This window comes from Equus przewalskii, chromosome 19 (genome assembly GCF_037783145.1).
Source record: "Equus przewalskii isolate Varuska chromosome 19, EquPr2, whole genome shotgun sequence".
Lineage (NCBI taxonomy): Eukaryota > Metazoa > Chordata > Mammalia > Perissodactyla > Equidae > Equus > Equus przewalskii.
Window position 1 is genome coordinate 55,448,331 of NC_091849.1, and position 27,861 is coordinate 55,476,191.

The 27,861-nt window shown below is 36.9% G+C and overlaps 1 protein-coding gene across 3 annotated transcripts in view; it reads right to left on the reverse strand.

Annotated features, from left to right (window-relative positions):
* Positions 1–27,861, reverse strand: part of KHDRBS2 (KH RNA binding domain containing, signal transduction associated 2) — a 551,264-nt gene that overhangs the window by 56,193 nt on the left and 467,210 nt on the right. For all 3 annotated transcript variants that reach the window (XR_011529819.1, XR_011529818.1, XM_008525631.2), the window contains exon 8: positions 4,568–4,626. Coding sequence is in view for 1 of the 3 variants with exons in the window: in XM_008525631.2 (XP_008523853.2) it covers positions 4,568–4,626 (59 nt within the window). In the remaining 2 variants the exon portion in view is untranslated. The remainder of the gene's footprint in view (positions 1–4,567; positions 4,627–27,861) is intronic.

Below are 27,861 nucleotides of genomic sequence, written 5' to 3' on the forward strand. Positions count from 1 at the left end.
ATGAATTTAGTTAGGGTTCAAGGTTATGAGGCTGAACTCTCACTATATCTTGTCATTTGACTTGGTCCTTTTTCTATTGCCTATATAGGATATGAGGGCCTGAGAATTTTCAAAATTTAAGTCTCATGACCATATGGATTGAAATGCAAGTATTTTCTTTATTTTCTGGTTATACAAAAGGAGTATCCTGTTTCAGCAGAATATATTAATGGTTAATTCTGATAGCACATGTGAAAATAGATTAAATTCTGCATTTTGTCAAGGTATAATCCTAATGATTAATAATTGAAAAAAAAACCCCTTTATTTTATGATAGGAAAATCTTAATGGAATTTTCATAAGGCAGTCTATGTTGTGTTCTCTGTTTAAATAAAATGTGTATCATGATGGATTAAGAACTTGGTAAAATATATAACAAAAAGTAAAGAATGAATAAACATGGTAGTGTAATTCAGAGTGATTTAAATTTCCTTCTTTTTTTAACCTAATTTTTCCATACTATATGTGTATTATTTTTAGAGTAAGAAAAGAAATGACTTATTTTTTAGGTTAATCAGAGCTATGCATATGCTTAGATTTCTAAACATCTGTCACAAAAAAGAAATCTTAAAAAAGAAATGTATTTCACGTGTGCATCATTTAAAACAGAGGTGCTTTGGGGCTGGCCCCGTGGCCGAGTGGTTAAGTTCGCGCGCTCCGCTGCAGGTGGCCCAGTGTTTCGTTAGTTCGAATCCTGGGTGCGGACATGGCACTGCTCATCAGACCACGCTGAGGCAGCGTCCCACATGCCACAACTAGAAGAACCCACAACGAAGAATACACAACTATGTACCGGGGGGCTTTGGGGAGAAAAAGGAAAAAATAAAAAAAAATCTTTAAAAAAAACAAAAAAACAAAAAAACAAAAAAAAAACAGAGGTGCTTTTGTTCGGTAGTTCTCTGGCCCCTATACTGTGGCCCAATGTGTACTACAGATGGGCCACGGTGAGCCCAGAGGATTATGGGGCAGTGGGAAGGGCCCTGAGCTGCTGGAATCCTGGCTTGTGAGCAGGCTCCTTCCTCATCTCCACTCTTCCACACATGTCGTTTTCTATGAGAGCTGCACCATGGCAAAAGGTTGCAACTCATTAGATTTCTTTGCCTCAGCTCCTGGAATATCATCTCCTGACCCCAACGAAATAAGTAAATAAATTCTATCCTGAATAATTTTCCTTCTGACATGAAAATCAAGAAGCACTTCCCAAATTAGAATGCATAGAGATCTGACATAGCCACACTTCCAAACAAAGAGTAAAAACGCCTTGAATGTGAAGTGTATTCTTGAACCAATGCTTGCTAAATAATGTCAGAAAATGGCAACAGATCCTAGTGGCCAAAGAAAAGATCATGGCCTAAAGCACAGTCTTTGTTTAGGCATATATGCGTCTAATCTTTCAACATTAAGAATATGGCCAATTTGGCTGAAATTTTAGTTGATAAAATAGGTAAAGAAAAGTTATTAAGTAAAACTTCCGGCCTAATACCTTTCTTACTGTGTCCAGTCAAACCTCTTTCTGCATTTCCCTCATTTTTTACTAGGAAGAATTTATCAACTGCTTTCTGTGTGCAGAGAATTGCTTGTTGGTAAATCATAATTTGACCCAGAATGAAATCTAGTGCTTATGGGCAGGTGTAGCTTCCAAAGTAAATGGGTTGTTTCTCTCTAGATTTTGCTGCAGGAGAAGAACCAACCAACCAAGAAAGAACAATGCAAGCCCCACAGGTTAGAGAGGCGAGCTTGGCTCTCCTGACCACGGCTCCTGAATCTCCCCTGGAAAGTCTGAGAAACAATAGCTTGTATTCACACACTTCTCCCTATTGCCTTACATGGTATTAACATTTTAAAATGTAAAGAATTCAGATGTAGAAATCTCATCTTTTATTACCAACTACCCAGTCAAACACTATCAAATTCATCCTTGCCATTGATTTCAGTGCATGTAATTCTGTAAAGTAAAGCTCACAGGTGTGATTTCTCTCAAGTTGATGTGGCAAGTGTAAAAGGTAATGATTATATGTTGCAAATACAAATTCAATTTTTTAAAAAAGGATTTATAAATAATAATATGTCTTTTCACTACAATGTAAGCTTCAAGAGATTGTTGACTGCAATATCTCCAGGACTGAGAACAATGGCTTACATGTGCTAGCCATTAAATAAATATCTGTTACATGAGTAATATTCTCTGACCTTCCATAAAACTATTGCATTGCATGGTTTATAACCTGGCACAATTTGTTTATATGTAGCTATAAGTTTCTCAGCAGTAGACAGTAGAAACCAGGAAGGGACAATGTCTATCTTGTACACCATCATTTTCTAAGAGCCTGGCACCACTTACATGCACTAAACTAAAGTTGAACTCAACTAAAGTGCATTCAACTAAAGTTGAATGAATTAAAGACCCAGATTGCGTCTCATTCATCTATCATCCTCAGTAACTAATCACACAAAACATGTGGCTTGATTCCTATTTGGTTGAAAATGTGTTTGGAACAGTGGAGGTGTACTCATTGCTGTGCTGAACTCAGAGGATGCCGCAGTGTTAGGTGTGGCTGCTCTGGGATGCTAGGCAACCTCTCAGCTCAGCCTGGCTGGCCCACTGATGTCGTTCTAGAAAAGGCCTGGGTTTTGGATGCCATCGTTCTTATTAAACACCATATGACGCCTTTGACCCCCTCCTTCCAAGGAGGGAAAAATATAGAGAGAACAAAATTAAAGCTGTGCTTTTTGTGGCAGCTCACCAACTGAACCAGACCTGCACAAACCTGCCCATCACCCAGTATTTCTGTGAGATAATTGCTGGAAACGTGTTGAAGTTATCTTGGGGAATATTCCTAACTCTCATAGCAGTGAAAGACTAGGTCAATTTGACTGATGCTGGAGTCTAGGAGGGAGCGAGCCTAGTGCTCATTTTGTTTTAATTCTTTATTTTTTTCCTATAAAATACTACAGGAGACCTTCCTCACCTTAGATTAGTGGGACAGTAGCTGGCAGGACTTAGAGAAGTCTCACTAAGCTCAACATCCTTCCTTTAAAACAAACTCAAGTTTAAAGTACCAGATCCTGTTTCACTCAAGGTCCACTGGGTTCTGCCCCCCACTCCCAACAACAGCAAAGTCAGACTCATCTGAATTCGCATTCTTGTTCTGTGGTTTGCTAACTTTTTTAACTGAGACAGGTTACTTAATGCTCTAAGCCTTAGTCTTTCATTTGTAAAATGCAATGACAATATGAGTCTGTACCCTGCAGGATTCTCGTGGGGATCAGATTCTATAGATATTTATATAATGGCTAATGAGGATTAGTTCCCAGATCTCTAATCCTCTTTATAAACTGCTTAGTATAGAGCCATAATAGGTCCTCCATGTGTGGTCCCAACAATTAGTAGCATTCCAATCACTGATGAGAAGATAAAAACAGAAGGTGAGTCTCACAGCTATACTCTCATATTGACTTCTGCTGTTCAGTTTCCTCATTATTAAATTGAGATAAAAACACTTATTATTTCTATTATTATAAATAAATACATGAGAAAATATAAGTAATCAGCTAATGAATGGCAATTGTTGTGGCATTTATTTTTCTACTCCTACTTCTGAGCTCCATCTCGTTGATATTCCACCAAGACAAGTGAGTTGATTTGGCAACTCAGGTTCCCAGAAGGGTGTACTTCCTCCTTTCTTCTCAATGTCTGCATCTTCCCTTCTCCATCCTGAGGAAGCCCTACAACTTTGTCACGAGGAGCCCCAAACACACAGGCAACGTGCACCATCTCCTTTACTGCTCCCCTTAAAGAGGAACAGAGTGGCCTTGGCATTATTTTAATAAAAATCCAGAGCTGGAAACACTTAAATGAGTCTTATTTTTCAGGGTGGTCAATGGTGACACTGCATATGTATTTTAAGGAATCAGAAGCTATGCTTCAAAAGGGATGCACTATATTTATATATGATAGGCACTCAATATTTCTTACTGAATTGAATTACAATTTTAAGTGGACTTTTAATTAAACAATGTATTTTTGAAACTAATTAATTTTATAGACTGACATGCTTATTGACTATTAATTCTTATGAGCCAAGCACTATTTGGCACTTTTAAGAACTATGCACATATAAAGCATAACTTGGGAGCCACAATTTCTGCCCTTAGAAGTTCTAAAATATTTCAACTATATATTACTCTGATGATTTTTGTGACAGCAGGAAAGACACAGCATTGTTGTCAAATCAATGAATCAGACAAAGGACACAGTGAAACATATAAGACACTCTTCAGAATGCTCACTATTACTGTTGAAAATGATCTATGATTGTGATTAATTGCTTTTGAAATTTTGATCAAAATTGATCTGTCCAATTTTCTGGCACTGGCTTTGTATGTCAAATCTCACCCTGGAATTACATAAATCAATTTAGTCTGGACTTCTGTAGAAACTGGGGGGAGAAAGATAGAAGTAATTTCTGAGTTGTCAGTAACTGATGGATGTTCTGATTTCACAGTGTTAGTAAAGAAAAGGTCTTACCGTAGCTGTCATAGGCATCCTCACTTACTCCATGACCGTAGTCATAGTACTCAGGCATGCTGCAACAGATTTAGACAGCAATCAATGTTACTGTAATCAGGAGGAACTAACCCAGAAACTCATATGGAATTTGAAAGCAAAATGCATCCTAAGGTAATATCCCAAGAACCAATGGGCATAAAACACAGTCCTAAAGAAATATTCAGTAAGAAAATATAGATTATTTATAAGGAGTGCTATGATGTTCTTATGCCACCTCAGTACTTATTTATCTATATCCTCCAATGTTATAAATCAAATTTCCCCTAAAACACAAGTATAATACTTCAAAATTTGTCAAGAAGAGAGTTATAAAAGGCCTGTTTCCAAGAAAAAGTGCTAGATAAGATGACAATCTGGTCAATTGTGTATGGCTTTTAATGCTGTTACCTTAAGAAATATGCATCAATTTCATCTTCACTTCCGAACTGAAATTATATTTATGCTCTCTTCTAGTCCTTCCACAGCATGTCCATGCACTTCTCAAATATATAAGCTATTTATTTTCACTTGATATTTTGCTAGATGCTTCCACATTTCAATAACTGCCAAAAAGACGTTCTTCCTCCATTCTTACTCAAGTTACTTAAAGTCTTTCCCCACTATAGCTGTCATTACTTTGTCCTACAGCAAGTTTCCCCCTTTAAGGCACCATTCCCATCAGCAGCCAGACATATATCTCCCACCATAAAAGAGCCCTCCCTCACCCCCATATCTCCTTCTAGCGATTATGCCTTTCCCTGCCCTTTTTACCACAAAATTTCTTGAAAAGAGGTGACTCTGTTCACTCTTTCCACTGCCTCTCTCTTTCCATATGCTTTTGGAGACATTTCACTCAAGCTGTTGTCTCCACTGAAACAGTTCTTGTCAACATCTTGATATTTTTAAAACTAGTGGTCAAGACTTGGTTCTCGTTTTAGCACCACTGAACACAGCTGACCATTTCCTGCTCCTTCAAACACTTCCTTTGCTTCGGAGATGTCCTTTCTCTTGGATTTCTTTAGCTCACTTCATGTCCTCATTCTTCTCTACTGGTACCTCCATATTTTTCCACTCACTTAATCCTGGAGACCACTGGGGCTCAGTTATTACATTTTTTCTCTTTCCTATTCATACTCACTCCCTAGGCAATCTCATCTGATGCTATGGCTTTAATACCACCTCTACTCTGATGACTTCCAAATTATATGGCCAGCTTTGGCACCTCCCTCCTATTCTGGTCTCATCTGTCTGGTTGCCTACTGCACATTTCTATTTGGATGTCAAATTTAACATACGCAAATATAAAAATTTGATTTTCTTTCCAACTCAGACCTGTTTCTTTCAAATTCTTCCCATCTTTATAAATGACAACATCTTAATTAGTCTTACTCATGCCAAAAACCATGGAGTCCTCTCCTTTCTCTCACATCCGATGTTTAATCCGACAGCAAATTCTTTCACTTCTACTTGCAAAATATATCCAGAATTTGAACATTTCTAAACATCTCCACAGCTATGACTGTAGTTAAAGTTCTCGCCATCTCTCACTTAAATGAATACAATGTCCTTCTAACTGGGCTCTGTGTCTTGCTTCCTGTTTCTATTTTCCACATGGCAAAGTAATTTTTATAGAAGAAACTTAGATCAGATTAGGTCTCTATTCAAAATTCATCAATAGCTTCCCATATCCTTTAGAAAAAAAAATAAAAAATTCTTATTTTACCTGGACAATTTGGTCCCCTATTATTTCTTAGACCTCACCCCCTATGACTGTCCCGTTTGCTCACTCTGCTCAGGACGCACTGGCCTCCTAGCTATTCCCTGAACATAACAAACACATTATTGTCTCACAGGCTTTTCATCTGCTATTCCTACTACTTGGAACACGCTTTTCCTAAATATGCAAATGTCCCTTCTCTCATTCTTTCAGAACTCATTCAAATGTCACTTATGAGAAGTTTCTCTCACTAGTCTATTAAACTAGCATTTACTCATCCTTACCTTGCTTTGTTCGTCTTAGTGTTTATCAATCACCCCTGTGCATATTATACAACCAAATACACAAATACACCTTTGTTTATTTACTTATTGGCTGTTTCCCACTTCTAGAAAAGCTCCCTGGTATAGGACTTGGTCTCTCTTCTGTTCACTTGCTCTCATTGTTCCAGGCTGACTGTTCTAGAACAATGCTTGGCACATGATAGCTGCTCAATAAATATTTATGGAATAAAAGAGTGAATAGCTCATAGGAAGATTAGACACCATTTACATGAGTAGCCTAATGTAACTGAATCATAATTCTTTAAAACACTATACAAAAGTAGAAAATATTTTCGTTTAGCTCAGGATTTGGATAATGAATGCATAATTTTACTCTTACTTAGTGATCTATAAATATTTATGATTCATTATTTTTTACCTCAAATGAGCTCCTTCATTTAAAGTCCTCTGCCTGAATCTTAACTTATAAATTTATATATTACTAGATTACTAATTCCTTTTAAGTATATAAAAGTGTGGCAAGAAAATGGCTTAATATCAAATTCCAAATTGTATAAGGGCTGAGAGTGGCAACAGATGACAAAGTGTTAGGTTGGAAGGAAAGACAGAAAAGCCTAAAATTTTGTGGCTGTCATTCTCCATCAAGGGAATCTCACAGCTCTCATTATATTAAATACTTGAGATTTCATTGATAGTAAGGAAAGAGAAGCAAAAAAGAAAATAAAAGTCTATATATTATAGACAAAAAGAGAGACAGAGAGAAGTTTGGCCATCTTTATCTTTCTGGAAGGCAATTGATATGCACGAATTCACTTTTAGTGTAAAGTAGCTGGGAAAAAATTAAAAAAAGATTACCTATTCCACCTTTCATTGCCCAGGATATTTATACACAAACTGTCTAAAAAAACATGGATGATAGCATGCTCTTCTCCCCATATTTCTAATGACTTGAGATTATAGAAGTCTAGGGCCATTGGCTGGTGGCTGGATGTTTATTTCTTCTTTCACATATTTATCACAATACGAATGATGCGACTCAACTGAGAATCCTCATATTGTGTAACAAATTCTTGAGAGTTGCTACATTGATTCCCTAGATGATCAAGAAGTGGTTATGAGAATATGATTTAACAAGCAACATTCTCATTTACAGAGAAGAGAAAAAAGAGCAGTGACAGCAGCTTCTGCCTGCTTTCATCACAATCAATGATTTTTCCAGGAGTAAGCCTATGTGTACCAAAGTATGCTGTGTGAAGACCAGTAGCACCAAACACTATTGAGTGGCATTACTATATTTCTCACTCAATTTCAATTTTAATTTTAATTGATGAAGAAAGAAGTGGGAAAAAGAACAGTATTGAGAAAATCATGACGAAGAAGCTGCATTGTCATCTACCATAAATGATACATACACACCAAGGGGAAATGTTAACTTTCAGAATTCTCAAAAGGGGAAAGTAGAACATATAGGACATTTTAAAAATAATGGATACTGCAAAATAATGGAAAAGTAATGGATAATAATCATAATGGACTCTGCCAGAGTCTATACTTTTGCTTATCCAAATATTACTTCTCATTCTTCCGTAGGGAAATAGCCTATGTGGACAAATGGCTGCACAGTGAGTGAATGCACTCCCCAGCCACCCTTGCAGCTAGGTGCACCCTTGTGACTGAGCCAGGAAACATGGGACGTGTTTCCATGCACAGATGTGAGGGTGGCAACCTTGAGGTCACCATCAATTTAAGAATAAGCTCCTCGTCTTGGATTTGCCCACCGTCATCTTCTCTTCAGTTGGTAGAATGCAGTTACAGTAGTGATCTAGCATCTAGCAAATAAAGTCAATGTCCTAAGAAGTCATGGATGGCAACATGGGAGAAACTTCTGTCTCGAAACGATCACACTGGAGCAGGCTTACTCTAAACCACTGCCCACCTCAGGGATGGTGATGAGAAAAAAAATCTCTTTATCTTGTTTGAGCCAGTGAATTTTGAATCTCCCTGTTACAACAGCTTAGTTGAATATAGAAATCAGTATGTAGAAGTGTAGAACAGCCATTAAAATCCCAAAATATGGGGCATTAGCTTAGTGGGAGAATGGAAAGTGCAAGGAAAAAAATACTGTAGGGTAGAAAGCTGGTGACACTTGTTATGGTATTGACAGTGAGGACATGGACAGCAGGCTATAGGCCTGTGTATACTTTGGCACTACAGGAAAAAGCTGGGCCAAGCCCAACTGTTAGTAATCTTTCCTGCTTTCAGAAAAATTTACAAAAGATATGAGCTCAGATAAGAATGAGGCATTTTTCCAGAATAAACAAGAATGAATAGAACTTTGCTAAGGAAAGTTTTCTCTGCTTGATCTATGTGTTAGCTCTATAATTTAAAATAAGAGAGGGTTCAGAAATTTGAGCCTTAGCAAGATTAGAGAAGTCAACTGCTCCTGTATTCCAACAGCAAGAGATAATGAGCGTTGCTCAAAGATGCCCTTACATCTTTCCATTAGACTTTGCTGCCATATATGACCCCGAGAACCATCCTCAGGTCCCCAAACATGCACTAGCAGGAAGCATGCTGCAAAGCTTGTGAAGTCCCCTGTGAGGGCCTGCTCTACTTTACTCAATTCAGATAAGGCCATTCATCCATTAGGACAAGGAAGAACCTTCCAGTAAATCTGGCATAATTTCCATAAAAGAGAACCGAGGTTGCCAAATGTATTGACTAAAAAACTTATTTTGATGCTGTTGCTTAGGTGTCTTTTAATCTCTGCTTGGCAGGATTTTGTAATTATTATTGCCAACAGAGCCTTCAGTAGCCAGTAACATTCAGTAGAAACTAATGGGAGTTTCTATTGTAATTTTTCTGCTCCTTCTCCACCACTTATATGGGTATTTTGAATGGGAAAGAAGGTTGAGAGCAGGAAAGATAATCTGTCTATTATTTCACAGGTTGCTGGACTTCAAGGAACCAAGTCAAGACCTAATGTAGAGGTCTGCCTATTTCCCAGAGATTCTAAGCTGGTTGCAGTAATTGTAATTGAACCTTGATTTTCTCTGTTGGGCAGAAGGTAGGAATCTTTTTATTATTTGTTTGTTTGGTTTTGTTTTTAATGCGAAGAAGGGTATTCACTCATCTTTAGATGACTAGAGGGTTGGGCCATAGAGGACTTCACTTGTTCCCCTCCAAAATCCATTTGTCTCTTCTTCCAAAGGAGAGATTGACCATCTCAAGACCACATTTCCTACTCTCCCTCACATTTGTGCGTAGCCATGTGTAGAGTGATGTGTACAAATTCTTCATGATTTGCATAATAGTAAATTCCTTGTGCTCTGCTTCTTTTCAACCTTCATGTAACTGGACGGAAATGTCAATGATCAGAGCCACTTTAGAAGATTCATGTTAATGATGGTGCAATGGACTGAATCTTCGTGTCTTCCAAAATTCATGTTGAAATCTCAACCCTCAATGTGATGGTATTAGGAGGTGGGGTCTTTTCGGGGGATAATTAGATCACAAGGGTGGTGGCCTCATGAATGGGATTAGTGTCTTTAAAAAGGGGACCTCAGAGGGGCTGGCCCCGTGGCCGAGTGGTTAAGTTCGCGTGCTCCGCTGCAGGCGGCCCAGTGTTTCGTTGGTTCGAATCCTGGGCGCGGACATGGCACTGCTCACCAAACCACGCTGAGGCAGCGTCCCACATACCACAACTAGAAGGACCCACAGCAAAGAATATACAACTATGTACCAGGGGGCTTTGGGGAGAAAAAGGAAAAAAATAAAATCTTTAAAAAAAAAAAAATAAGGGGACCTCAGAGACCTCTCTTGCTCTCATTCTACCATGTGAGGATTCAACAAGCAGACAGCAGTCTGCAACCCAGAATAGGGCTCTCTCTAGAACCCAACCATGCTGGCACCCTGATTTGGGACTTCCAGTCTTCATTACTCTAGCAAATAAATTTCTGCTGTTTATATGCCATCCAGCCTATGGTATTCTGTTATAGTAGCCTGAACTGACTAAGACAGATGGCACCCACCAGCCTGTAACCCTGAATGATGTCATGGAGCAGAGCCCACCTACTTGCCCTAGTTTATTATGTGTGAGGGAGATAAACTTTTCTCTTGTTTGGGCCACTGCGTTGTGGGTCTCCTTATTATCAAAGTTTAGCCCATAACCCAAATAATGCAGCTGGCAATTAAAAAAATCCCTTGAAGATGAACAGGCACTCAGTAAATATTTGTTGAATGAATAAATGATTGAATAAAAGAATTCAAAGAAAAGATGATTGTATTTGAACATGAATACTCTTAGAACATTTTGCTATAAATATTTTTGCAAGACTTTATGTATACTTCCCAAAGTATGTCCACTTATATTAACAGCAATTGGAACAGTAGAAAAGAAAAACAATCATTCATTTATTTTCTGACATGAATAAAATTCAGGTTATAAGTTTAAAGATAATGTAACTGACCAATGTATGTGTCAATTTTATATTGTTTTATTATTTTTCAATTTTAAAAACATATGACTTGGCTAGAAAAAGTAAATTATGTATGTATGCTTTTCATTTCATTATTTATGAAATAAATTATTGAATGAAATGAAATTATTTCATTTTATTATTTCAGAAAGCTACTATTCCATTACATATGCTTCATTTATCATGTTGTTTAATTATGTTGAAATACGAGCTAAAAGTGGACACATAAACTCAGTATAAACACAACCTGGTTATTTAATTTTCAATTCACTATTATTCCATCTTATATGTTAGAAAATACGGCAGTCAAGGTTTCTAAATGTATTGTTACAATTATAGAGGTGTCAATTAAAATTATGACAATTACTGGTGATTTGGAACTTAATTACTCTGGTGGTTATAGCAGATATAATTTTTCTTGGAACTGACACATATATAAAACTAGGATATAACATGTTAGCTGCATTGATTTATTAAAGAATATCTAATTATTAGTAACATTCTACACAATATTTTGACTTTTTGACATCAAGACCTTAGACACTAACAAATATTTGGAAAAAAATTAATAAATAAGTGGAGTAAAGGAGATAGGAAAAATATCAGATTAATTAATTAATGGTCAATTGGAAAACCAGGAAAAAACCAGAGATGGAAATTTTCAGTTCTTTTTCGGTGAATGGAGCATATTTTACCCTAAATAGACTATGTTAGCAGTTTATCAAGCCAACTAATTAAAGGAAATGAATATAATAGAAAAAATTAGGATGAAATTTGGTTCCTGGGAAACCAAATAATATCTTCACCAGAGTCAAGCTGTTTTTCCAAGCAACTTCTTAGTCAGCCTACCTGGGGAATAATAACACTTGCATTTCTCTACTGCTTCACAATCTAGCACTTGGTGTTAATATTCATGTGGCAGGAGAAATCACACTGATGGTAGAAGAGCGCTGTTCACAAATCAATGAGACTAACTATGCTTGTAAAGGAATATTGTGTGTGTGTGAGGAAGATTGTCCCTGAGCTAACATCTGTTGCCAATCTTCCTCTTTTTGCTTGAGGAAGATTGTTGCTGTGCTAACATATGTGCCAGTCTTCCTCTATTTTGTATGTGGGACACCACCACAGCATGGCTTGATGAGCTGTGTGTAGATCCATGCGTGGGATCTGAACCTGTGAACTCTGGGCTGCTGCCGAAGCAGAGTCAAGCGTGTGAACTTAACCACTATGCCATTAGACCAGCTCTCTGTAACAAATGGAGATACTGGCAGTAATATAAATGAGAACTCTCTTCTATCGAATGTGTTCATATAATCAAACCAGTTAGACTGGTATAAATGGGAAAAAAATAGAAGGTGCAATTTGTTAAAAATACACACTTTGCTTAATTTTTCAACTGTTTACTTCAGTAAGATAAAAAAATTACCAGAGATAATTAAACACTTTACAAATACATCACAGCTTGTCATGGCCCTCATAAAATTAAAGCTCCCACATTCATAGCTTTCAGTTCACTTGTTTTATGCCATGGTGTCTTTCATTTCAACCTTTCTCTAATTCTCGTCCAGCTGCAGATTTTTTGTGTATGAAAGTAGGACAGATAGATGAGCATGAGTTTCAACTAAAGCTTCATTGATTATTTTCTGGATTTAATAAAAGTAAAAAATGCAAAATAATATTTTAGAAGAAGGGATGAAGGGACTTCATTAATATACTAATACAAAAGATTTATAACTACTCAACTATTCTTAGCATTTAAGTGGGCGCTCTTAAAACTTGTTCTCCTAAGCATTTACACTTAAACCTTGTTATATTGTGCATTTACACTATATTTCCAGAGATATTTGTCCAATAAAGATAAATTTTCAGCTCAGCTCCCACACTCCAATTGCAAATTGGTAGTTCCTTTATTCTTGTACCCATTTACATAATGATCAAATCCTTCTGTTTAATTTCATAAAGCTCCAAGAAAGTGTTATTCACAAAGCTGTAAATCTAGTGTGTAGATTAATATGTGCAACACACACATACATGTGTCAATTCTCACCACCAACCACAACCCTCCCTGACACCGTCATTCAGGGCATCAATCAAACATTGTTGGGATGGAGAAAGGAAAGACTCTTCACCAAGCAGCTCAAGATTCTACAGCTCCCTTCCACATCATATTACTGCCATGTTACCTGCTAATTCTCATAGTTATTCCCTTGGGGGACATTTCCAATTATTTCCAGCACTGAGAGTGACGTTTACCAACATAGGATCAACTTTATGCTTATGATGGAAAATGTGAGCTATGTGCAAATAGGTTTTTAAAATGATCTTCATTTGTCTATCCTTTCTAGAACAAATCCTGTCTTCCCACAGAAACTAGCTGCATGCATCACTCCTGCCTCACCTCTCCCAATATATTCTTTCACTTTCATTATTCCTGGCTGTATAAAGTAATAGTATAATAACCATTTAAAAAATCTAGCAACTACATATAGTTATAATCGGGCTATTTTTTAAAACACTAAAAAACAAACAGGTGGGACTAAGAAAGCCCTTGGGGAAATTATAGTCCAGCAGAACAGCCATTGAAAAGGGATAAGGAGTGATTCTTTCCTTTCTTCTTTTTCTTCATTCATCAAATGATGGACCCTTGAAAAGAAGGAGGAATTAACTACTCAGGTAAAATGGAGTGAAGAAGATTAATAGGCAGGGGGTCAGCACCAGCCAAGGCTCAGAGGCAGGAAAAAGTGTGGTACCAGCCACCACTCCTGCAGAGTGGCCAGGGGGTTAGTAAAAGTGAGAGAGGAGGTCAACATTGGATCTAGAGAAAGACGCAGGGGCCACACCTCGAAGGATCTGCCTTAGCCATGGTAAGGAATTTCGTTTTTATCTCAGGGGGGCACTAAAGACAATGTATGATTCAAGAAGGGGACAGACATGATTATATTTTGTCTTAAACAAATTCTTCTGCTGGTGGGGCTTTGTTTTTGTTGCTGTATCATCAGCATCTGGCACACTATCAAGCACACAGTAGGTACTCAACAAATACTTATTAGAGAAACAAATGGATAAGTGAATGCCTGTGGAATTAATATTTCCTCTCACAATTGCTGTTTTCCTTTTTTTTTTTATAGTTTTATTCCCTTTATATCCATGAGCTTGGGCTTTTTCGTTAAATTAAAATGTGAGAAAATTTGCATATTAGGATAAATTATTTGTGAGCATAACTCATAATTATTTCATTTCATTAGATGCTACGTTCAGTATCTGCAGTTTAAACTGCTCAATGTCTTCTTTTTCCGCAACTTTGCAGAGATTGAAAGGCAAGAAGAAAAGAGGATAATTCTGGGTTAACTTTAGTCAATAGTTCAAAAAACTATTTTGGAAGATTTGGTGGATATTGAGAGCAATACATAAATTAAGTCTGATGTTTTGGAGGCCCAAACTCAAATGTGTGAATTATAAAGAAGGATGATTTGCTTAATTCTTTTCGCTAATGTTTTAATAACATCTGTAGTGAAAGAGAAACCACATCTATTAAATGCTATTTCTTTATTGACTTAAACCTTCTTTCCTACTCCCTCACGGCTTGTGCCACCTGATTTTTGGAACTGAGAAATCTAAAATGAGAAGGGGCCTTAAACAAGAAATTAAGTCATTTGTCTCTGAAATTCTCCTCCTTCCCTTCTCTTCCCAGAAGCAATAATAGTAGTAACAACCATAAAAACACACAACTAATACTTTTCCAACACCTAATACATGCTGAACATCACTAAGAGCTTTACAAACCTTGTCTTATTTCATCATCACAACAACTTTTGAGTCGGTATTAGGCAAAGTACAGAAGCAGCTGATTGAATTACTTGTCCTAAACCACCCAGCCCTTCAGAGATGAATCTGTGATTTGAACCTTGGTGTATCCGATAGAACTCACGCGGGCAACTTGTAATTCATCTAGTCCATTAGATGTATTCAAACACTCATTCTCAATTTTATCTGCATAATACCAGAAGAAAAGATGGGAAACAATTTACTTAAAGTCGGTGTGATCTTGGGCTAATCGTGATTAGGAAGATCAGATGAGCTGTGAGCTGCCCTGTATATTTGCCTGTCCTCCTCCTCCTCCTGAGTAAAATTTCAGCTCCCATCAAGAACAGGGGCCTGACCCAAGCACACAGAGTTCTCAACACCCTCTCATCCCCTCCTCAATTATTTCCTTCTCCAGGAAGACTTCTCAGATCTCTAATAACCCCACAATGTGTTCCCACAATGCTATGTAACTCCCACATATAGAACCATCATTGCTGCAATGTCACCTTTATATGTGCTAGTATTCACTTGTCTGCCTTCCCAATTAAAATATGATTTCCCCGAGGTCAGGGCTATTTGGATCACCCTTGTATTCACAGGGAGCAATCCAGTGCCTGACACATGGTAGATGCTCAAGAAATATTGGCGAAATGAAGGAACTGGAGTCTTGGAACTGATGGGCTTTATATTCATTCCAATTCTCAACAGTAATCTTCTAACCTGCAGGCATTACCCAACAACCCATTGCGTCAATGACCACCCATCACTGTTGCTGTACTCTCTCCTTGACTCCCCTTCCTATTTGAGGAACCCAGTGTGATCTTATGCCATTGAGTCTTTAGCATTCAGTTCTATCTGGAACAAGCTCTCCAGTTCCTTTACCAATTTCCTTGATCCATCTTGACTTAACTTTGATAAGAGGCAACCTTCTAACTACATATAAGAAGAATATGGGAGACCTATAGGGTTTGAGATGTTTGTAACAGGAAGAGTAGATTTGATGGTTACTTAGAAAGCTTCTAGGTGACAGAGTAAAGGATGCTACTCACCTACAAAGGAATAGGATGTAGACTAGGGGAATTCGACAAGATGCTTTTAAGCTATGCCAGGTAATCTAAGACTTGGGTTTTAGAGTATGGGGACATTGAGTTTATTATTCTCCTTTTCAACTTCTCATGGGACCAAGGACCAAAACCTTTGCTTCTTATATACTTAGAAAATTCTAACTATGTGAAATCACCCAATAAATATTTATTGAGTACCAGTACTATAAAAGATACCTTAACATATCACTTAGATATGTTGGAACAATAAGTATTCATGCTGCCTACTTCACAGGAAGAATGAATAGATTAATATTGTGAATGTCTTCAACCTACTTTCTTTATATTTATTCAACAGAATTTATTGAGAACCTGGTTTGTGCCAGACACTATTCTAAGTGCTAGGGAATACAGCAGTGAGAATAGACAAAGATGCCTTCTCTCATAGAGTTCAGAAGTAAAAGAAATAACAAGTAAAATAAGCAAGCAATATGTAAGCTAAGTTAAATAGCTATAAGCGCCAAGGAGAAAAGACTAAAAATGGGAAGGGAGACATCAAGCGTTGTGATAATGGGTAAAATTATAGTTAAAGTAGTTAAAACGGCTTTACTGATAAGGTGATGTTGAACAAAGACTGAAGCAGATAAAGAAACAAGCCTTGGAAATTGGAGGACAAGCATTCCAGGCAAAAGAAGAGAAAACATACAGATCTTGAAGTAGGAGTTGGCTTAGCATATTCAAGGAATGGCCAGACAGCCAGCGAGTAGTACAGAGTGCGCTGCAGGAGATGCAGCTGGGGAGGGGGCAGGTGGCACAGATTGTTTTCCACACCTTCTCCTAAGTGCTGTCTTTCTCAAGTCTGTATCTTGAGCTCATTCCTTCTTTCCTCAGATCCTTCAGTTTTACTATCAGACCCATCCCCAAGACTTCACTGATCACAAACTAACTTCTGTCAAGAAACTTCCAATATAAAAATAACACTTGTTAGAATCTCCATGTTAACGTCAAGGAGCACAACAGTCTCCAAGTATTCGTTATAATATTGTGAAGGTGAGAAATGTACATTTTTCATCCAAATATTAAAAGCTAATTATTTTAGTCAAATGTGAAGTAACAGCAATTTAGAGAAAGCACCAATTTATTTGAAAGCAAAAAAATGTGCTTGAATTTTGCTAACTAAATGTACAGATGAGAGGTGGTCTCTGAACTTACTGCCATGATTAATTCCATAAGTAGAGAGAAGTGAAGACTCATAATATTTACAGGCTGTCACCAATTAATTTCAAGGGTTTATTAAGGAAATGCTCTGAATTATTAAAACAGATGGATATAAAACACAATTATGATACATTCAGTCATAAGGAGAAAGAAAAAGGGAAAAATATATACTATACATAAATGCTAATTATGAATGAATCCACATATATACATAGTTTAAAATTTTTAATCTTATATTATTAGATTAAAATCACAGGTACCAATACCTAAGAGATTTAAATATGAAAAATATATAGCTTAAATTATTTAGCCACCATTATGTATATGTATTTTATGTTTCACTCTCCGTTCAAGAATTTTTCCACTTAAAGATTGGCCTTTATTCTGAGGACAACTGCAGAATTAAAACATACAAGTCCACCTTTCTGACTAGAAATTAGTGTCCACATATATAATCATTTGCTTTGTTGAGAATTCACTATCATTGCATTCATATTGTTAGTAAATAAAAACCTATATAAAGTTTATGGTATGCTATAAAATAAATAAATAAGAATATATATATAGTATAAAAATAAACCATGTCAAACTCAAACTCTTAGGCGTAACTTATTTTATACATTTCTACCACAGGAATAATCAAAATAGATTTTAAAGAAATGAAACTCCCTTAAAATAGTTTTATTCAAAAATTGAAATACATTGATTACTTTGTGTACGTGTGCTCAAAAATATTAAATCAAATATGTTCCTTTTTGTGTGTATGTGTTTCAACTAAAATGCAAATACCACTTTCCATGCTCTCAAATCAGCAGTTTTCAGCAAGTTCTAACAAGGGAAAAGATCAATCCTTTAGATACCATATTTCTAAAGTATCTTTGGAGTTCCATCAGAATCACATAAATAGTTTTAAAATATCTTTAACATTTTAGTATTGTACTATTTATTTATTCATTGCATTCAACCAACAACGTTACACAGAAAGCACTGTGGTATCAAGGAGACATGTTTGTGTATAAATACAAAGTAAATCTTCATCTTCCAAAATTAACTAGTAAACTAAATACATTAAACATAGATGGAGGGGTAGATGGATAACAATAACCCTTTGCAGTTATTTTCTGGCCTGTTTGCTTTGAGAAAGTCAAAGATGTAAATCTCCCTCTCAGAAGTAGCTCTTCATGAGACAGAAAAAGTTCAGTCTCAAGAGTGTGGAACAGTGAGGTCTCCATTCTCTGATCCATTTGGAGAAAAATCAGTATTTCTTCTAAAAATGATACAAAGAATACAGAAAAAAGGTATCTGAACTTACAAATGGGAGCTGCTATGTTCTGTTTTTACTGAGTGTGCCATTTTGGATAAATCATTTAATCTCTCTGAACTCCAGTTTCTTCACCTTTAACATGGCAATAATGCTATCTACCTCAAGTATTAATGAGATAACCTGTGACAGCCTATGATAAGTGCCTGGTCCATAGCAGGTACTCAATAAATATTAATAATGGGGGATTGTCCAATCAATGAAGGCACAGACATAAAGCTCTTCTTCTTCATATTCATAAAGGTCGCAGTGCTGATAGAGATTTCATCTTCTTGAACTATTCTGAAACAAGAAATACCCGTACATGCCCTCTTAAGTTTCAGTTGATGGTATTTAATGTTCTCAGGATGAAATATAGGCTGATTATTCATGAGGGAAGTGACATATTTGTTCTGCTCATAGATTAAGGATCAAGACAGATGATCTATATGAGGCATCTCGTGTAGAATTATGATCAGCCTTGCAATGATCCCCTTTATAGAAAATGGATGTTTTGAGAGTGCAACCTCACGCCCTAAATGAGAGAGAAATACATTTAGATATGTTTTTATTTTCGGGATTCAACACTGTGCCTACATTTCTGCAAATGGTGTCTTTTATAGACAATATTTAATCATTTTTTTCCAGTTCGGCTTGTATTTTTTGCTTACTTTGACCCTTTATTACGGAAATGAGAGGTGAGCAATTTTATAACAAAAACATTAATTTTTCTGTTTCATTGTGTAGAATTATCATTAGAACATAGTGATTATTTTCTACAAATAAGACCTTCAACTGACTGATTAATTAGGCTCAGTGGTACATGACATTGTTAAATGAACTGTTATACACTTTTGGTACAAATATACAGAAGCTATTGAACCCTAGTTTGAAATGGACATAATTTTAACTGTGTACACATATTTCCTTGGCTGAGTCATAATTCATGAATATCAGTAAGATTTCAGTGTGGTAAACATGAATATAATTTCTAATTATTTCAATACTTTAATCTAGTTGACTTTGAGACTGAATTCATTGGTGCAAGCTGCACCAGGGCTATGTGTTAATGATGATTTATATTCTTCCCCATTCAAATCACAAAGAAATCTCACCTGCGTCGTGGAATGTTTCAGAACTACTTGTTACTTATTAAAGGGTTATTTTCACATACCAGGCTTTGGAAATTTAAATAAATAAAACAGAGTCTGGGGAAAGAATATATGAATTGATAACCATGATTCTATTTTGACAAGGCTTTTGTTATCTGAAAGAAAGAAGGCCTCATTCATCCAGAAACTTTCAGTATGCAACATAAGTCAGATGAGGCTCTGTCTGTGCACCACCATTGTGGCAGGCTTGGAAGTAAATTGTAATTATGTTATTTTCATGTCACCCTTTTCTTTAATCCTCAAACTGTGAGTGATAATTCCTTAGCACGGCACATCAGTCCCTTTTCTATCTTCATTCTAATGAGCTATTCATCCTCTTCCGTATCATCCCCTATTACCAGTGTTTCCAAAAGTCACAAATGCTTTCATACCTCCATGCCCCCGAACATGGTTATCCTTCTATCTAGATGGAACTTGCTTAACTTCGTCACCGAGGAAAGTATTCATCATCCTCCTGGGATCCAGCTCAATGGTCAGCTTCTTAGTAAAGCTCTACCCAACCTCCCAGACAAGTCAGCCCTTCCACTTGCCTTCTGGAAGACCTTGCTCAATCTTCATGTAGAACAGCTCTCATTGTACCTGAACTCTTTTTTTTTTTTTTAAAAAAAAAAAACAAAACTTTATCTCTTCTTCTAGCACAATAGTTCTCAATATCTAGTGGGCATAAGCATCACAGGGATACTGTCCTAAAAATGCAGATTCCTGAGACCTATTTGCAGATTCTGGATCAGCTGGCCTCAGCAGGGGCCCAGAAATCTGCAATTTCATTTGCAGGTGTTTATGATGCAGAAGTCCAAGATCATACTTTGTAAAAAAACTACACTAATTGTGAATAAATCAAAGTCTTAGCTATGCCTTATTTGAATATATAGGTTCAGAATAGTGACAGTCAATGAATGTTTGCTGAATAAATGAATGAGTAGTTCTAAAACACTACATAATTCCGGTGTGAATAATTTGTAAGCTGCCTGACAGCACATGTAGATTCGTGGCTAGGTTCTCATGGAATTTTAATTAGTGGGCAATATCAATTTAAAGGTTGCTACTGAACTTTATCCTTGGTACTCTCTGTTTTTCCAAAAATTTTTTGAAAGGTACTTGAAAAAGAAACATAAGATTTGCTAGGAAGTATAACTAATATGCTGGTTTTAAGAATTAGTATTAAAAAGGAGCTCAAAATCAACAATAAAATGCCCAAACAACAAGGTGAAATGTCACAGAGATAAATGTACATTTCTGTGTTTGGGTGAAAAAAATCAATTGCAAAATGCAGGATGGTGTGAGAAGTGGCTTGACAGCAGTTTATTTAGGAAGAACCTAGGTTTTCAGTTGAAAACAAATTCAATAAAACCCCATAATGTGACACAACCACTTAGGAAAACCACATGGTCAGATCATATTGAAGGGCTTTAAAGCAAGAAGCAAAGGATGCAATAACACCATTTCTTTGCACCAGTCAACTCTCATTGATATAACGTACCACAAGATCACTGTGCCACACTTGAAGATGGACATTGGACAACTGGAATGTTTTGTAAGACAACAGCTAGGGTCTCTGGTGAAATGAGGCTCATGATACACCAAGAAGACTAGAGGAAAACCATGTCCATGGGGGCGTTTACCCTGGATCCAGGCTTGTTAACAGTACAATAACGTTGTTTAACAAACAATCACAAAATATTAGCATCATACAACAATAAGCAATTATTTAGCTTGTGTGTTTTGGTTTGGCTGGAGGTTCATTGATCTAGGCTAGGTTTGCTGGGGACTCTGTTCCAAGCAGTGTATGGAGCTGAGCTGGGCCTCCCTGAGGTCTGAGCTCCACATGTGTTCCTTCAGGAGCCCTGACCAAGGGCGCAGTAGCTGCCTGGGGAAGCTCTTCTCATGGCAATGGCAGGAAACAAATGGGAGACAACAGACCTCTTCAAGTCAAGGCTTAGAAGTGGCACTGTTCTATTAATTAGTCAAAGCAAGATAGGTGATGGTGCGGTGAGGAGTCAGGAAAACAGATGCTCCCACTTTTTTGAGAGGGACTGAAAAATTACAAAGCAAAGGGTGTGAACACAGGGAGAGTGAAGAATTATAGCCGTGAACATTGATAGAGGGACATCATCTTCATAAAGAAAGCTAGATTTATTACATGTAGCTTCACAAAACTGATTAGCGACCAATGTATGTAGATGGAGATTATAGGAAAGGACATGTCACTTCAGTTTGAGAGCTTCCTAATAGGCTGAAGTGTTACCAAATGGAATAAAGGGAAGCAATATGGCATTAGGACAAAGGGCCCAGTCTTTGAAATAGGACAGAAGTCAGTGCAAAGCTTGGACCTTTTACTTATTAAGCTACAAAGCCCTGGGCAAGGTAAATATTCTGAGTCCCAGTTTCTTTATTTGTAACATGAGGATACAACTATCCACCTCATTCAATAATGTTTATAAAATAATGAACACAGGCATCTGTGCATAGCAACTACTCTGTATTGGGTTATTATTGTTAGAATCTTACTGCCTTTACAAAGGGTCAAGTGCTCCCTGACTGGCCTGTCAACTGCCCTCTGGCCTCTTTCACACATCTCCTGTAACTCCATCTGACTGAATATTATGCAAGACAAGTCCATCTTACTTATACGTGAATTCCAAATCCAAAAACTCTGAAACCAATTTTTTTCTTTAATGAGATGTCTGAAATCATTAGGCCACAAAATTCTGATCTAAAGTGATAAGAAGCTATTTATATTCTGCTTAGTGTATTCATATACTTCAACACAATAATATGAACATACATTTTTGGCCCAGTTGCCACTTGGGGTTGATATGTAATATATAGAATATGCATTGCATTGCCTTTCTAAAATACAAACAATTCCGAATATGAAACATCTGGTCCACGGTATTGCAACTATGATTGTGAACCTGTACAAAAGCATACCATACTGTTCACTATACCACTTCCAACACCTAGAAAAGGTGCTATTCCCTTCCTGTCATTTCAGCTAAATGTCCTGCCACTCCCAACTATTTTATTTTTATATTTTATTTATTTATTTATTTTTTGGTGAGGAAGATTAGCCTTGAGCTAACATCTGTTGCCAATCTTCCTCTTTTTTCTGCTTGAGGAAGATTAGCCCTGAGCTAACATCTGTGCCAGTCTTCCTCCATTTTGTATGCCTCCACAGCATGGCTGATGAGTGGAGTAGGTCCACATCCAGGATCCAAACCCTCGAACCTGGGTCAACGAAGCAGAGTGCATGGAACTCTAACCACTCGGCCTCAGGCTGCTCCCTGCCAACTATTTTATAATCTGATTCACCTGAAGGACCTCGAATTCTTTAGGAAAGAATTTCTTTGCTTATTTCTCTGTCTTTGTGCACAAATACATCTTTGCCTGGCTAAATTTTATTTACCCAGTCAAATCACAGCTTGGCATCAGTTCTTCTGAGAAGCCTTCTGGTACTTTCTCTTAACCCTCTACTCAGATGGCCACCTATGATCTCTCATATCCTCTGGCATATCCCACTAGCACAGTACTCATCACATGCCAGGTGTTTATTTGGATGTCTGTCTTCCTCCCTAATTGCCTCCAAATGGTCCACCCCTGGATTTTAGGACATCCTTCACAGACCACATAGTGCCCTCGAATAGCCGTTCTGAAGGGCTCCTGTTACCAGGCCTTTGGAAGCACTCTCTGGATACTGACTTCTTTTCTATCTTGATTATTTTGCATAAAGCAGAATTTAACCACGTTTCATATTCAGAAAACAATAGCTGTGGCTACCTACAGATATGTTTGGTTTAACCTTTAAAGTGTTTAATTTTTAAAAATTAGTTGCCAGCATCTAAAAATCAGTGCATTTCACTGAAAAACTGATGTGGCAAGGTATATTTTCCAAAAATGGCCACAACAAAATTTTTCACCTTTGAACCATGCCAGTTCCCCATTGTGTGGTGAGGTCTAACACCTCTTGTCTTCAATCTGGCTGGGCTGTGACTCGCTTGTAACTAACAGAATGAGGCTAGGTCATAAAGGGCAACGCAGCTTCTGCTTTGTTCTTTGGGATACTCATATCTGGTGCTCTGAGCTGCCATGCTGTGAGGAAGCCTCGGTGACATGGAGAGTACTACAGGAGCATCCAAACAGCAGCCTTGGTTAAGATTAAGCATCAGGTGGGGCTGTCCACATGGCCGAGTGGTTAAGTTTGTGCACTCTGCTTTGGTGACCCAGGGTTTTGCGGGTTCAGATCCTGGGCATGGATGTGGCACAGCTCATCAAGCCACGCTGAGGTGGTGTCCCACATAGCACAATCAGAAGAACCTACAACTAGAATATACAACCATGCACTGGGGGACTTTGGGGAGAAGAAGAAGAAGAAAAAAAGAAGATTAGCAACAGATGTTAGCCCAGGTACCAATTTTGAAAAAACAAAAAGCATCAACTGATAGACATATGAGAGAAGAATCTCCAGATGCTTCCAGCTCCAGTCATTCAGTTACCCTTACCTTTTGGGCCTCCCCAGCTGAGGCTCCAGAAATAGGGATGCAGAAACAAGCTACCCCTCGTGGCCCTTGTTAAAATTCCTGATGCACAAAATCCTCAAGCATAACAAACCTGGTTATTTTATATCACATTGTTTGGGGGTATTTTCTTACACAGGGATAGTAAGTGGAGGAGCTAGATTTCCAGATTTTCTTAAAAAAAAAATGATCTAGCACTACTGGGCCCTCACCCTAAGTGGACTCCATGGCCACAATATGCTGAAGTTGAACAGAAGATAGTGCTTTAGACAGAGCACACACTTTTCAGTTTGCCATAGTCTCTACCACTTCTTATTGTCATACCTTGACAATTACAAACATTCATGAACATTTGTGACCCCTTAAGTATGCTGATTAACTAAATGCTAAATATTTTTCTTTCTTTTGGAGGAACTAAGCTTCTTTATCTACTGTGGAGGCCAGAATTTCACCTTAGGTTCTTTTATTTTTTTTTTGAGGAAGATTAGCCCTGAGCTAACTGCTGCCAATCCTCCTCTTTTCGCTGAGGAAGACTGGCCCTGAGCTAACATCCATGCCCATCTTCCTCTACTTTTTTATATGTGGGACGTCTACTGCAGCATGGTGTGCCAAGTGGTGCCATGTCTGCACCCAGGATGTGAACCGGCAAATCCCGGGATATAGATATAGATATCTATATCTATCTATCTATCTATCTATACCACTTTAATGGTATATTTTCAAGTAAAAATCGACTATTTAGGCAGGCAGTTTAGTTATCACTGAAATTAATCATAATTTAAAAAGCCAATTAATACAACTAATAAAGAATAATTTGAGAAAGCACATCATTTCTTTCCTAAAACTTGTTGTTCTGGACACTTAAAGATGTCAGATGAGAACAACAACAAAACAGTGTGTATCGAGAGCTGATTCTCGCTCTGTTGAGATAAATTCAAACAATCCCGAATCTACTGGTTATGCATGCAGAGGTCTCTAGATGGCATGAAAATACAACTAACTTGCAGACTAATCTGGGAAAAGATCTCAAATCCAATAACCGTCTGTTAATTCAATCTCATCGTTGACTATAGTTGGAGCCATAAGAGAACTAAATTACAAAATGAGGGTGAGACACTTTATAGGGAATAACGCCACTTAAATGAATAAGCCAAGCTGTTATACAGTTAATACTATAACTTTTATTAAATTACTGGGTAAATTCAGCGTCTTACACTTAAGTTTTCATTAGAAGGGTTTCTGTAGACTTCATATCAAATACAAGGGCCCACATTAAACCTCAGTAAAAACAAAGTTAATAGTTAAATAATTTCAGTTTTTTTCTTGTGGAGATGTAACCTTTGTCAGAGCCTTTTGAAAAGCATGCAAATAACTCGCTACATTTTTATTATATTAGATTTATATTCTCTCTGGCCTCTTCAGGTACATAACGGAAGGCTGTTGAATCAATGAATCAATTTAGATTTTCAGACAGTATTTATTAGTCTTTATGTCTGAAGCCTCTGGAGTTAGCAGATGTGATTTTGAATTCAACATTTACTACCTGAATGAACTTGGGAAAGTCATTTAACATCTTTAAGCTTCAATATTTCTCTGCCTCAGAAGTCGTTGTTGCAAAGATTAAATGAGATAAAGGTCCTCAACAATTAGCATAGCAGAGAGCACAAAGCCAAGGCTAGTTGTTATGAATCATTAGTTCTAAGTAGCCTCTGAACAAGAGTGGTAGTTCCCATGGTGTGGGCTCTGAGCCTTGAGGAGCTAAGAAGTTGTGCAAGGGGCTCCAAGAACCCATTTATTCACCAAATATATATTTGTATGTTTACTGTATATTCTGACAGTTGTTTTAATATATAGATGCTTTCTCATTAATAAAGTACAATTCCTTCATTAATCCAGAGAAAACATGATTCTTTTCCTAGGTCGTATGAGTTCCTCACCTGATTCAAGCTTCAAGGAAAGCAAAGTCTTTCATTTTGATGTTTCACCTGTTACACAAATCTGCAGCTACAAATTTACACTGGAAAATTGTAAGTTCTTAACATTTCACATCCAAATTAAATTATTGTTAGAGTCAAATATCAGCATTGGTCTTTTGACTTTCATTTGCAATATTACTATTTGTATCTAAGTCCATGAAAGTTTCCCTACATCTATGATTTGGCTTGGTATAGATTCTTGATTAAAATCTGGGCACTGAAAAACACCAGTTGGTTGGTAAAACCTTGCGAATTTACCGATGTCAGAAGATTGATCTCCAAAAATGTTAATGACTCTAAGGAGGATATAAAATTTAAGGTATCAGAACATGAACAGAATTTAATATTTGGTCCAATTAAAGGTGTTAATCACAGGATGTAACTTGTCTTAAGCCAAAGACTTCAAATAATTGAGTTCCCCTGGAAACTGCAATACTAATCCTGAAATTTGAAGCTTGCATAATAAACTCATCAGTCTGTCTTTTTACTTTTTTTCCTCATAGACACAGGTCAAGAGGAAAAGATGGTCAGAGACCCTCCATATCATTGTCTTTATCAGTCCTTAATATGTCATTTTATTGAGCTGCCTCCTAAGGAATCTTTAGTGAAGTCCCTTTTATGATCCATTTGAAATTTTCCACAACTAACGACACCTTACAAGACGACTGGGGATTAATTAAAGCTGTTATAGCTTCTGAACTCCGGGTGAACCTTTGTAGGGTTGTTACCTTGTGAACTTCCCTTAGACTCTCTATTGAAGACGATATAATTATTCCATTTAGACACCTGCCAGATTCTACTTTATAATCTCCACAAATTCCGTAATCACCTGTGCTGACTAACTAGTCAATTAAAGACCATTGTCTCTGAAGACGTTTTTATCTCAGTTCTACTAAGGCACACATAATCTATTGTTTTACCTGCAGTATTCTAAATCAGCAAGTCTCCTGATTTCGACCAGGACAATGCCAAATAATATTTATATTGTTTGTAAAATGATGGAGAAGTGTTATGCTCATGTATTTCTCTTTATTCCCCTTCTTTACAAACTTTCTCCATTTCCCTCCATAAATCCAAATCATACTTTCAAAAGCCCAATTAAGGAGCCACCACTTGAAAAAGAACAAATCTAGTCTGATTCTTGTAGAAAATGAACTTTCTTTCACTTCTAATTTCTAATACTTGATTACCTTATAGTTGTTTCACTTATACTTATTTAAATATATACACAGCTTGCAAATAACTCCTCAAATTATTATGAGAAAATATTAAAATATATTTAAAAATTGAAAAGTATTGTCACTGTATGATGAGTATACTCTGGCACACATAATCATTTAATAAGTGCTTATTTAACCAAATTGTTAATTTTACCTTCTGCTGGCATAGTTGGATCAATAGAAATAATCTAAAGGTAGGGATTTAATACATTATGTAATAAATTTTCTCAGTGCTGATCCATTTCTATTACAAATTGGTATTTAAAAATTCTTCCTCACAGTTTTCTGAAATAATAGTGTTGATTTCACTCATTCATTAATGCATCCATTTATTTTTCATTCATTTACTCAACAAATCTTTATTGACAACCTCTAGTGTGCCAGACAGTATACTAATATTGAGGATACACTTTGCATAAGTAGATATTTTATAATTATTGTAATATAGAATATTAGAATCATTGTATCTAATTTCATAACCTGCTTTCTTTATCCCTCTGGTTTAGTACTAAGATGGCTCAGAAACACGTAAATATCTTGTCTGTAA